Source organism: Abramis brama (genome assembly GCF_963993115.1).
Source record: "Abramis brama genome assembly, chromosome: 16".
In the NCBI taxonomy this organism is placed as follows: Eukaryota; Metazoa; Chordata; class Actinopteri; order Cypriniformes; family Leuciscidae; genus Abramis; species Abramis brama.
This window is the reverse complement of record NC_139978.1, coordinates 34,327,625-34,342,294: the sequence shown is the minus strand read 5'-3', so window position 1 is coordinate 34,342,294 and position 14,670 is coordinate 34,327,625. Positions and strand designations below refer to the sequence as shown.

The following is a 14,670-nucleotide window of genomic DNA, read 5'->3' as shown; positions in this document are numbered from 1 at the left end:
TCTCCTTAATACAGTGCAGTCGCCCTGTCCCATGTGCAGAAAAACACCCCCAAAGCATGATGCTACCACCCCCATGCTTCACAGTAGGGATGGTGTTCTTGGGATGGTACTCATCATTCTTCTTCCTCCAAACACGTTTAGTGGAATTATGACCAAAAAGTTCTATTTTGGTCTCATCTGACCACATGACTTTCTCCCATGACTCCTCTGGATCATCCAAATGGTCATTGGCAAACTTAAGACAGGCCTTGACATGTGCTGGTTTAAGCAGGGGAACCTTCCGTGCCATGCATGATTTCAAACCATGACGTCTTAGTGTATTACCAACAGTAACCTTGGAAACGGTGGTCCCAGCTCTTTTCAGGTCATTGACCAGCTCCTCCCGTGTAGTTCTGGGCTGATTTCTCACCTTTCTTAGGATCATTGAGACCCCACGAGGTGAGATCTTGCATGGAGCCCCAGTCCGAGGGAGATTGACAGTCATGTTTAGCTTCTTCCATTTTCTAATGATTGCTCCAACAGTGGACCTTTTTTCACCAAGCTGCTTGGCAATTTCCCTGTAGCCCTTTCCAGCCTTGTGGAGGTGTACAATTTTGTCTCTAGTGTCTTTGGACAGCTCTTTGGTCTTGGCCATGTTAGTAGTTGGATTCTTACTGATTGTATGGGGTGGACAGGTGTCTTTATGCAGCTAACGACCTCAAACAGGTGCATCTAATTTAGGATAATAAATGGAGTGGAGGTGGACATTTTAAAGGCAGACTAACAGGTCTTTGAGGGTCAGAATTCTAGCTGATAGACAGGTGTTCAAATACTTATTTGCAGCTGTATCATACAAATAAATAGTTAAAAAATCATATATTGTGATTTCTGGATTTTTTTTTTAGATTATGTCTCTCACAGTGGACATGCACCTACAATGACAATTTGATTTCCCCTCCATGATTTCCAAGTGGGAGAACTTGCAAAATAGCAGGGTGTTCAAATACTTATTTTCCTCACTGTATATATATATATATATATATACATACATACATACATACATATATATACATACATATTATATAAATATATATTTTTTGGGAAAAATATATTACATCGTAAACTCCAAGTATAAGTAAATATGTCTATGGAGGAAACACTTTGGAAAATCAGTTTTCATCGCATGTTAATTTGTTTTCCCCCATAAAAAATGATGTCAGAGCTGCAATACTAAAATAATTGTCACGTTCATTCTGTCCAATTTGCTTTGTGCTGTAAAGTTTATTCATGTTGATTACTATTAGAGAGTGCCACACATATTCTCTCAAATCATATGCAATCATCCCCTGATTAAATGAAGTGTTAATGGCAGGTAAAGGAGGACGAGTGTCGTTCAGGCCCGCGCTGGGTTTGGACATCACAGATCGCCGATTATCTTTAATGAATCTGTCCTTTAACAGTCCATGTACATACACTGCTCGTTTTCTCATTTCTCCATAACTTCATTACGCTTGATTGGATGTTTGCCTTCGGGTCATGTTAACTAATACCAGCAACCTCCCCTTATAGACTGTTATAAATCATAACCATGCACACAAATAAACAAAATAATCAATTTCAACATGTGTACAGAACATTAATATGAGAATAAAGCGGTTGGGGAATGTTTCTGGTAGTATGTTATCCCACACATAACCATACTGGTGTTATTTCAGCTGGATGTACTGATACACAACCTAATTCTTCTTTATTGAATTACCAGAAGTAAAGCCAAAACAGTGTTTATTTCTGAGATGACAACTGGAAACACATGCAGAATCAAACATGCACAATAAGAGGTCACATGACGATGATGTCGCACACTACTCTCCATCACTGCATGCCGAATATCGTTTCATAGACGATTTCAAAAAGAAGTATACAGTGCACAGCATGCAGTGAACACTAATCTGTGTGTGAACCCAGCCTGTGTTCCTGAAGCTCAAACTACACGGTTCTTGCACACCAATATCATGAGTTCGATTTATAGGGAATGCATGAAGTGATACAACAAAAACAAAAACACTTGAATAAAATGTAAATCAGTTTGGATAAAAGCATCTGCCAAATGCATAAACGTATACTTCTATTCTAAAGTTTGGGGTCAGTACTTTATTTATTTATTTATTTTTAATAAATAAACTAATACTTTAATTCAGCAAGGATGAATAAAATTGACCAAAAGTGACAGTAAAGACATTTATAATGTTACAAAAGAGTTTTGGGTAACACTTTACAATAAGATTTTATTAGTTAGTTAACATGAACTAAGAATGAACAATACTTCTACAGCATTGATCTTAATTAAAGTTAATGTTCAACATTTACTAATATATTATTAAAATGTAAAGTTTCTTAACATTAACGAATGCACTGCGAACTAACATGAACAACCAATGAACGACTGTATTTTTATTAACATTAAAAAAGTTTAATAAGTACTGTAACAAATGTATTTCTCATTATTAATTATGTAGTTAATGCATTAAAAAAAATAACAAATGAGACCTTATAAAATGTTACCGATTTTTAATTTCAAATAAATGCTGTTCTTTTTAACTTTCTGTGCATCGAAGAATCCAGATTTTTTTTAAATCAAGGTTTCCATAAAAATATGAAGCAGCACAACTGTTTTCAACATTGATAATAATCAGAAATGTTTCTTGAGCATCAAATCATCATATTAAAATGATTTCTGAAGGATCATGTGACACTGAAGACTGGAGTAATGATGCTGAAAATTCAGCTTTCATCACAGGAATAAATTACACTTTAAAATATATTCACATAGAAAAAAAGCTATTTTAAATTGTAATAATATTTCACAATATAACTAATCTCACAATATAACTAATCTTACTGTATTTTGGATCATATAAATGCAGCCTTAGTGAGCAGAAGAGACTCTTTCAAAAACATTTGGACGGTATTTCAACGAGTCACCAAGATCTACTTCAGATTCTCAATAATAAACAGTGATGATCTTCACATCAGTAATTTGCAGATTTTTAGGTGTGTGTGTCTCATTGGTGTGATGTGGACATGTTGATTTCAACATTGAGTCAAAACTTTATGATACTTTATGACATTTTTTCCGAACTGTGTTCCACTTTTTTGTCTCCTGCTTTCAACTCTAATTAAGATGCTTTTCATGAGTTTATCTTCCCTCACACCTGATAAAACGACGGCCTAAACTCTCCGCGCCTGATGCAACATCCCCCGACTGATGACCCAACCCCATCGATCCCCGTCCCGCGTCCTGCAGACGAGAGCGTGCGCTTCTGACGCTCACTCCGGTCGTGAGCAGGTGTGTGTCAGGGCGGTCTGTCTCGGCCCTGTCAGCGCTACACCGTCATTAGCAGCGGGGAGCACGCGCGTCTCTCTGGGCCCTCTGTAATTACGCTCTGACATAATTAACCCAGCAAGCCCATTAGCCTAGCGCCGACTGCAAAAAAAGCTTTGCTATAATTATTTGTTGTGTGCATGCTAATGAGACCAGCTGTGCGCCCATCGTACAACACGAACAAATTAATTTACAAGGCTGCGCTTTAAGTTTTTTTTTTCCCCTTGTACCTCTCAAATACACACTCAAAAAGCGCCACGTCTTTTTTGGCTATCAAGTGGATGCGCAAAGTTCAAAAACTGTCTCTTGTCAGACGAGCTGCTGGGGATGAACTCTAGTGTTGCACACAAATCATACAAGAAATACAAGTCAACTTCTTTAAGCTAAACAAAAAGTGCCAATTTATTCCAAGTATATATTCAGAGAACTATATGTATGTGTGTGTGTGTGTAGACAGAGAGAGAGAGAGAGAGAGAGAGAGAGAGAGAGGGAGAGAGGGAGAGAGGGAGAGAGGGAGAGAGAGAGAGAGGGAGAGAGGGAGAGAGGGAGAGAGAGAGGGAGAGAGGGAGAGAGAGAGGGAGAGAGAGAGACTTCACTTCTCTAGACATGGTTCTTTTCTATCTATCTATCTATCTATCTATCTATCTATCTGTGTCTGTTTGTGAAATCATTCAGTACCACAGTATACATCACATAACATCTCACAATAATATGAAATTTTCATCGGACACCATCAATGTGACATATTTTAACGTTTTTGTCTGTGCACAACCATGGGAACACTGTGACCTGATCTTAAATGTTCCATGAAAAACATCATTGAAACTTAAATTCCTCTCATTTTAACATTCAACATTTCTTTGCCCTTCATACTCGAGCAGTCATAATAAATGCTTTTGCAAAAGCCTTGATGAAGAAAGTAATAACGTGCAGAGAGAACGATGGTAAAGAGAGAGATGCGTCTCTTCCTACGACTGCGTGCGCTGAAAGACAAACTTGCCTCTCAAAGCCTTTTTGTTTTAGTGGCGTTGTGAAGGACACAGTCGGACAAACATCAATAAGAATCAGCTGTGAAGTGCGCTTGAAAGCGGCGCAGAGGAGCAGCTGCGTGAGGCTCCGCGAGAGACGAGTGATCTCAATAAAAGATGAAGGATACAAACAAGAGGAAAGCCAACGGATCGGTCGAGAGAGGCCAAGCATTCGTGTTAACTCTGGAATATTAACTGAAGGCCACCAGGATGATTACAGGAGTGGTGACGTCTAGTGCCACGTGAATCTGAGTCATGAGGAACCAATGGCTTTATATGAACAAATGTGGTGCAAAACAAGTCATATTCCCCACCTGTGAGAGACTGAACTTAAAAAAAGACACTTCAAATGTCTGAATCAGAATATCAGAGCAAGTGCCATTGATTTCAAAGATGCATTTACACACTTTACGAGCAAAACATTTGACAACATTTTGGCTCGACATCCCTAAAACAAGACTGACTTGCAAATACACCTCACAAAATGTAGAGTTGTCTATAACATGCATTGGATATGAACCAAAAGATTTGCTTACAAATCAGACTCGGCTGTTCTGAGCGGTTCTCGATTTAATATATTTAACGATTTAACATCTCACAGACTCACTGAACTGAAGATCACCTGGTGTTAATGAATTTTATTAATGCTTAATTAAATGCAAATTTTGGTTTGGTCCTAAATGACTTCATTTTATGAGCTGATCTTTGGGACACTTACAATTGCAATAAAAAAACTTATTCATAAAGCTTGATCAAAAAAAGTAAACAGCATTATGAGTTGTAAACATAGCTATGGCTTATTGGAGCGTTTTAGAGCGTGTAACGAGTAAGTGAATCGGTTTTGCTGAATCTGTGCTTTGAAACGAAAAGTTCAAAAGAACAGATTTGTGTAAATGAGTAAGACCTCTCATTATTACAAAAATGCCAATGAGCTGAAAAATAAGCTTAATTCAAAACATAATCTGACATAATTTTGCTGTTTTTTTGTTTGTTTTAAGGACGTTTAGAATTTTTAGTATATTTTTTGTAAAAACTGGAGTTTTATATTTTGATATTTAATGCAAAGGCATTTGTATATGTCCAAAAAATTTGAGGAAACTGTATTCAGTCACATTTCTATGCACACAAACTCTATAATTTCTTAATATAATTTACTGTTATTTCATCAGGCAAGGCACTTAAAAATGCCATTATTTCCATGACGGTCTGTCAAGAGGATATAGTGTACTGTAAGATGCTCTGAGACACGTGAAGCCTTATATAACTCACCTTCTCAAACACACACACACACACACACACACTTCAGTTTTCTCCCTGTGGGCTTATTCTCTATAGGGACTCATTGGCCGGGCAGCACTTTTATGAACATAATGCATTATTAAACATCTCAAACATCTCCTGGGCTTTGTGTTTATTACTGCTCTTACAAATCATCAGTACATAATCTCTAGCGGCCCACAGAGATCTCTCTCTCTCTCTCACACACACACACACACACGGATCTCTAGCGAAAAATCCCCTGAAAGAGTCACATCTTCAACAGTAAGACACCCAGAGTGTGAACTACTAATGAAACATGTGACACGGTCCCGGAGGACCTCGGGACCATAAACAACCAGAATACAATGTTTCTTTATTTTCTAGATGAAAGGGTAAGTCTGAGCATATTGTTTTTTTAGGGAGCAAAACTACAGTATTTCATGTGAGTTTCACCTTCAGTCTAGAGGAAAATAATGAACTACACAAAATACTGCCACTCTTCCATGAAAACAGTGACATAAAGAGGCTTACAGATGTGTGAGGGAACTATACCAGGGTGAAAAATACATCCCGCTGTAAGCGTTTCAATACACAGATGATAAATTACATCTCAAACTGTCATGAACTTTGAATTCTTGAATGGTTAAAGCAATAGTTCACAAGCATTTACTGGCCATCATGTCTTTCCAGACCTGTATGACTTGAATTTATTGAGCACAAAAGGAGATGCTGATCAACGCTGAATGAAGATACACACTGTCAGACTCCAAAAATGACCAAAAAACATCATAAAAGAACCAAAAAGAGGTTAATATGATTCATGCACTCTATTCCAAATCACATGGCAAGTTTGTGTGAAGAACAGAACCAGATTTAAGTCGTAATTCGCTGATTCACAGCTCTCAAATTTCATATTTTCATTCAAAATGGGGACATAAACCCCATGTTTGACATCAGTGATGCCAAACCCAAATGATTTGAGCGCTAGCCTATATGGAGGAAGATTACCAGTAAATGATGACTTAAATTTGGGTCTGTTCCTCAAACAAAGCATCAAATGACTTCAGAAAACTTGGAATATAGTGCAAGAGTCGTATAAACTACTTTTAAAACACTTTAAAGGAGTTTTTTGTCCTTTTTGGAGTCTGAAAGTATGCAAAACAAAAGTTAAAGCCCAAATTTAAGTCGTAATTCGCTGATTCACAGCTCTCAAATTTCATATTTTCATTCAAAATGGGGACATAAACCCCATGTTTGACATCAGTGATGGCAAATGCCATATTAAACCCAAATGATTTGAGCGCTAGCCTATACGGAGGAAGATTACCAGTGAATGATGACTTAAATTTGGGTCTGTTCCTCAAACAAAGCATCAAATGACTTCAGAAAACTTGGAATATAGTGCAAGAGTCGTATAAACTAGCCTACTTTTAAAACACTTAAAAGTTAAAGCCCAAATTTAAGTCATAATTCAATGATTCACAGCTCTCAAATTTCATATTTTCATTCAAAATGGGGATATAAACCCCATGTTTCACATCAGTGATGCCACTTTCAAAGCGTTTATGAACACCGTGTGAAGTCAGCCAGGCTTTCAGGTTTAAAAATGAGTAAATAAGTTCACCTGCTGAAGTGTGGCGCAGTACCGCTGGTCACCACTAGCCCGCGCAATAGCACTAGCATTCATTAGAGAAAGCGGCAGGTTTACAGGGTCTTTCATGACAAAGGCGTCTTCAGAGCCGGCTAAAGTTCGGTCCTCTCAAACAGAGCTCGTTTTGGTCTACATGCAGAGATTTCCTGAATATCCAGAGCTCTCGACTGACATAAAAAGAGCAAGACACTGCCTCAGGGGTACTGGTGGAGGGAGAGGTGTGGAGGGGAGGTTACTGGTGGAGGGGAGAGGTGTGGAGGGGGGCACAGGGGGATTATGGGTACAAAAACACAGGCAGAGGTAAAGCGCGCACCCGCGGCGCGTGTCTTACGGCGACGCCCCTGGCAACAGCCTCTCCAGGTGAGACGGATTCAGAGACGCCTTTGAGTGACAGTACAAGCACACGCTCCTCAGGAGGGACTAACTTTGACTTTACCCGTTTTTCCTCCAGTAAGCGGATGCAGAAAACGGAGAGCATCCATATGACCGCGGGGCATGAATACTACGGCGCTAAAAACACATAACCGAGAGGTGTGTTATTTGCGGCTGGCGAAGGCTCTGATGACTGTTCTTGCAGGGGATTCGGATGGGGAACGTGTAACATATGGCCTGTTAACAACATCAGGTGAGCCGCGAGCCTCCCAGAAGATTCACCTGAGAACAGAGACGCTCCGAGTCGGACGCTTTTAGAAACCAGACAACAGACCTTCCCTTAAGAGCCAAAACTCGAGAGCTGCCAGTGCCAGATCTGAGGAAGTTGCGAATCGTGGAAACAGACAAAGAAATAAAATGTTTAAATTTGTTATAAAAAAAAAAAAAAAAACATGTTATTTTGGTGAACGCGCGCACACACACACACACACTACATGTATGTCTTCCGGGAACATGTTTCTTCAACTGCAAGCGCTTTTATGTCATGAAGGTTGATTTTTTATTAACACTAACAGAAATAAATTGTTGTTGTGTGAATTCTACTATCATTTTATTTTTAATACTGAAATGTCCTTTATATTTTAATTTTATTGTTTTACCTTTGTCCCAGATACATTCTTAGTTGTGATTCCCAAAATATGAAAATTCTGCATAAAAATATTTTTAATTACAACTATGATCAAATAATGACATTTGAATATTTGAATAATTATTTAAAAAAATTATTCACCCCACAATATATATTGAAAAAGTTTTTTTGTACCCAAAATTATGATGTCATTTTCACCACAACCAACAATACTAACCCTAATAACATTTTATGAGAAGTAGCCTATACAAAGATTTTTTTATTTTGGTATACACACACACGTGCACACACAAACATACACACACAAACACGCACGAACACACTCTCACACACAAGCACGCACAGCGCACACAAACAAACATGCACGAACACACAAACACACTCTCAAACATACACACAAACACACACTCACATGCGCATGCACACACTAACTCGCGCGCACACACACACTCATTCTTGTGCTATCTATCTTTATGAAGACTGCTGAAAAAGTTTTTTACACAAAAGTTGTATTTTCACCGCAACCAACAATACTAACACTAATCGTGTTTTATCAAAGCTAGACAAAATAATTTTATAAATGTCAAGGTACATTTTACTTTTTAATTATCATATTTAGTTTATCATAATATTTAAATTATAACAGAATGTTTTATTGTGCATCATTTCCAATTAGACTGTAATTTTGTCACAATATGCAAAACTTTATTAAATTACTCTTAGCAAGAGAAAAAAAAGTTGGACACTAATGTTTAAAATGTCATTTCCACCACTAATGACGGAAATAAAAATTAAATAAAAATCAATGTCGCACATTAGTAGTAGACAAATGAAATAAACTAGTGAAAGTGCAAGTTTATTTTCTAAACATCCACAGGGCCAAAAGTGCAAGAGCTGGAGAAACACTCACATCTGTTTTACAATTATTTTTTTCATAATTATACACAGCTGAACAATCAGGGATTCAATAATTGCTGACAAAACCGCAAAACAGAGCAAAACATAAGAACGTGGAAACGGGGAGCCATCATCACGTTGATATCAGACAGAAAAAGACACACACACAGAGCGATTAGCATGTAGACCGTAAAGGAAACATCAGCATTTTCCCTTCGCCTCCTCCTGCAGTGAAAAGACAAACTCAACTCTTTGTAGATAAACAGATGAGCAGCATGTTTTGTGTTAACTTTATCAATACCGTACAAGCGGCGCATTAAAGCAGCGGTCGCAGGACTCTAACGCTTTAAAGACAGCGGTCAGATACGCGTTTATCTGAAGAGAACCTCACGGAGAGAATCATAATACAGTACTGGGGAATAAATATTACAGGTACAGATTCATGATTATGACATGATCACATAAAACGGGTTTGAGTTGCTAAAGCAGAACTGAATTTTAACCATCGGGATTTACCTGGATGGAAATATGTTATAGGCAACCCTAACCCTACATATTAAACTTTAGCACTTAATTCATCCCACACTGATTGTAATGATGAGGCTTACTTTTCTAAAGAGTTTTTCTTACAATTCGGAGGATCATCATTTTATATCATCCTATCGCCCAGCCCTGATCTGACAACTCATCTTTATTGGAAAATAAAAGTATTTTTCGGAAATTCCAACGCTATCTCACGACCAATTCGTACGAATTAATACAATTTGTCTAAACCCCAGTGATGGGCAGGTTTAGGGGCGGGGTCAGGCGTAGGTCATTCGTACGAATTGGGCAACTCATTTGAATATTTGAATATTTATTTAAAAAAATTAAATAAATATTTTACATTTTTATTGTGAAACATTTTTTCACCACACAATATATTTTGAAAAAGTTTTTTGTACCCAAAATTATGATGTCATTTTCACCACAATCAACAATACTAACCCTAATAACATTTTATGAGAAGTATACAAAGATTTTTTTATTTTGGTATACACACACACACACACACGTGTACACACAAATGCACACACACACACACACACTCTCACACACAAATACGTAAGCACAAACACACTCTCACACACAAGCACGCACAACGCACACACAAACACGCACACAAACATGCACGCACAAACATACACAAACACACTCTCAAACACAAACATACACACAAACACACACTCACATGTGCATGCACACACTCGTACGAATTCATACAATCGGTGTAAACCCCAGTGATGGGTAGGTTTAGGAGCGGGGTCAGGCGTAGGTCATTCGTACAAATTCATACGAATTGGGCAACTTGTAAAATATGTATGATTTTTGCTAAATCGTACATATTTTACGAGTTGCCCAATTCGTATGAATTCGGAGATTCTAGAAAAGTAAGCCTCATTATTTAAGGCATTGTACACATTTGTACGAGTGAGGTCATATGAATTCATACGGATTAGCCACCTCGTAAAATACGTAGGAATTGGCGTGAGATTAGTGGTTTGCATGTAAACCCTTTAAAACAGTTTTTTTTTTATAATTGTTGATTTGTGGCACTTTGCTATACAAGACAAGACAGATTGTGTTTGTGCTCTGATTATGAACACAAACATGTTGGATCAACAATCCACAAGCATGTTGGTGTTTCTGGAAGCTGAGCGGGTTTACTGTCCTTTATGCACCTGGAACGGTTCATACCCCGGGATGATGGGGGGGGTGGGGGGGGGTGACCTTGCTCAAAGCCAGAGGAAGGAACAGATTAATAGGTTGCTGTAGACAACAGGCTCACCCTCACAGATGGCAAGATCCGTCAGAGGTCGATACCGATGAAAACGTAGCTCTTCACAGGGAGGGTCAAGCGCCGGGTTACGCTCGCATCACACGAGACCGATGACATCTGATGGCCACGGCTTTGGGGGGAAACCTTAGCCACGTTTAACCACAGTCACCCTTGGTGGCATGCAAATCAGAACGTGTTTTTGTGCAAAATGAGCCAGCCAAAAAATAATGATAATAATAAATGCCACAGACAAGGTCAAATGGAGTTATTCACTGGGTTCTCTGCATACTGTAGGCCGCACTGCTTGCACAAAACACAATTTCAATTGCACATATCAACGCTGCAATACTTTAATAAGCATATGCTGCACACACAAACAGTGGTTACAATTATAGACTTTAAATCACACCGAGAAATCATTAGTTTTCAGCACTGAATGACATATAGGTTGCCTTATCCACCATCTTGGATTTATTCACTGAGTCAGTCAGAATGCATTCTGGGATCGCCGTCTAGTTAAGTTGCCTTAAAGGGATAGTTCACCCAAAAATCGAAATCCTGTCATCATTTACTAACCCTCAAGTTGTTCTTTCTTTGAGTTTATTTCTTCTGCCGAACACAAAAGAAGATATTGTGAAGAATGTCATAGCTAAACATTTGATGGCTTTTTTTCCATACTATGGAAGTCAGCAACTGTTTGTATTCTGTGTTCAGCAGAAGGAAGAAATTCATACAACTCAGAACAACTTCGCAACAACATTTTTGGGTGAACTATCCCTTTAAGTTGCCTTTTTAACTTTTTAAATTTACAGCTTTCCATGTTTTCACTGTTATACGGTAGGGGGCGCTATGACACCTACTGAAAGAGTACAGAATGTCCTGATCAAAACACAGGTGAAGAAGCTGCAGAAACAAGCGATAACCAAGGGGGTAATCCAGCACCCGGAAAGCGTACCTTCCCCGGGGGCTGCCATTGGTTAGCAAGCCATCACCTGCTGTTCATTTCGTCCCATTCATTTTGACAGCGAATAACTTTACATCTGAGGCGTTTAAAGACTCTATTTGTCCATTGTTTATTTCTAAAGAAACACGAAAATGTATAAAAGGCTCCATTACCTTGTAAATCTTCAATTTTGTTAAAATGATCAAGAATGCTGGCGGTGGCTGGCAACTTTTAAATAAAATGCTTGCGGGGAAAGAGTTAAAGAGCTGTCTCGTCAGGAGTGCACCTGTGACACCTGTAATGCTGTCTAGGTAGGCAGCTCCCTAGGTTTGAGAACAGAGTTTATCTCTCCAGAAGAAGCTTCCATTACCCAATGACTGTGTAAAGAGTGGCATCAAGCCTTCTGTGATCTCTGATAGGACGGCCTAGCGTCAGCCCCCTGTCCTCTGTCTCCCGTCTGTGTCTCTTTCACTCTTATCGTCTCTCCTCTGCTCCACACTCCTCATCAATCCCACATTTCACATCCAGCTGAGCTCTGATTGGCCCACTGCAGTCATCAGAACCTGAGACCATATGGACCCACCCGACACCAAACCACTCCAACAAGCACTTTCTACACGTTCTTAAACACTATATTATAATTATATACTATATACTATCTTATATTACTCATAATTTAGTTTTACTTGCATGATCATGTTCTAACAGACAGTTTGTGCTACTGTATCTTTAAGATGTCCATATCAATATGACCTCATCAGAGCAAACCAAGTTACCAAATAGGTGTTTAAATACTAAGATTAAATACTATTTTACATTAAAGGATATTATTGTGTATTATGAAAACAATGTTAACAAAGGTCTTGAATACATTGTTAATTTATTTATACTGCTGGCAAAATTTTATAAACAAAAATATGTAAATGCATCCCCAATCTTTAAGATGTTTAGAGTAGAATTTGATTGCTTTATGTCTTCACTGAAATTGGTAAAAAACACAAAGTCATTAATGTGTTTAAAATATTTTCATATAATTTTTGGATCCCGTTACCAATTAATGCCACACTTTGTTTGCTTGTTACTTGTTCTGTCTGTAATAAAAAATAAATAAATAAATATGTTATTAATATATGCTAATGAGCTCATGGAAACATGCACTTTAATACAGTGGACTAAGTGACTAAATCAGTGTTGTTATTGTTAACTAATGATTAAAATTATTAGTTTGTTAATTAAAATAAAGCTGAAATAAAAGAAAATATAAATATGAGATGAAAAAACATTGTCAGCATTTGTGACTGTACCTTTAAGACGTCCATATCTAAGAAGTTAGATTAAAAATTATTTTCGTTAATTGGAGTAAAGCTGAAATAAAATAAAATATTAATATTTTTATTTATCTATATATTTATATATACATTTATTTATATATATATATATATATATATATATATATATATATATATATATATATATATATATATATATATAAATAATATAGTCTTATATATCCTATATCTTTAATGAAAATTAGAAAAAAATTCTTGCCAACTAATTGAAATAAAAGAAGTTTAAGTTGACGAATGAAACTGACTAAAACTGAAATAAAAATAAGTTAAAGCTAAATAGAAATATTAATAAAAGGACAAAAGTATGTGATAAAATTTTAATAAAAAAGACTGAAAATCTAAAAATAAAAGCGAAATCAAAATGTTAATAAATACTATATTTGCATATAAATAACACTGAACTGTATGTTTATGTATAAAGATGGGTGGTCATAGTAAACAAAAGAGCTCATGATTGTTCTGTTGTGTGTGTCTACATCAAACTCTTCCACTTCAAAAGAGGAAGAAAAATCCTGTTTACATGATATATGACGCTTTTAACTGATGTTTAATTGCCCAAAAATCAAAAATCAAATGAACAATCTCATGCAAGTTACTTCTTATAGGCTAGTTGTGTTCCTTTGAGTCATGAATGTTCCTTGTTTCTGCAGGTCTCTCTCTCTCTCTCTCTCTCTCTCTGTGTGTGTGTGTGTGTGTGTGTGTGTGTGTGTGTGTGTGTGTGTGTGGCAGGTGTGCAGCTCACCTGGGGCCTCGATCAGCTGTTTGTATATTCCCAGGAACGCAGACTCCGCCTCCTTACTGCGCTGGCTCAACGCAACCACCTGCAGCAGAGAGATGAGCTCATCAATCCAGCACACACTTAAGGGCCACGCAACACATAAGAAAACATTACAATCAATAATTCTGCTCCATATGTTGAAACCGCAGAGCTGCAAATAAACTTTGTTCCAGTACTTAAGCGCAGAAAAACATTAGTATGATGGCTCTCGAGGAAAACTGTCTAATAAACTCACCAATGCAACAAAGCATCCGATACTGCGAAAAATATAGCAGATACTCAACCGGCTTCACACTCATCACAACACTCACTACGGTGTGTTTAGAGGCAGTTCTGCAGTGTGTGTACAGTGCATCATGGATGGCTTAATAATACATGTACAGAATACTGTATCTCACAATGAACTTCCACTTCAAGTCTGATGAATAAACCATAAATAATATCAACTGTGATTTTTCCAGACTTGTTTAATTGCACTGCTAAAAGTTAAAGTCCCCGTGAACCGGAAGATGCACATGACTTTTCTCCATTGTTGTGACGCATTTCCAAGTGAATTTCCAATT

General features: G+C 37.6%; 1 protein-coding gene across 1 annotated transcript in view; it reads right to left on the bottom strand.

Annotated features, from left to right (window-relative positions):
* Positions 1-14,670, bottom strand: part of cux2b (cut-like homeobox 2b) — a 162,323-nt gene that overhangs the window by 31,362 nt on the left and 116,291 nt on the right. The window contains exon 4 of the mRNA XM_084138627.1: positions 14,072-14,150. Coding sequence (XP_083994753.1) covers positions 14,072-14,150 — 79 coding nt within the window. The remainder of the gene's footprint in view (positions 1-14,071; positions 14,151-14,670) is intronic.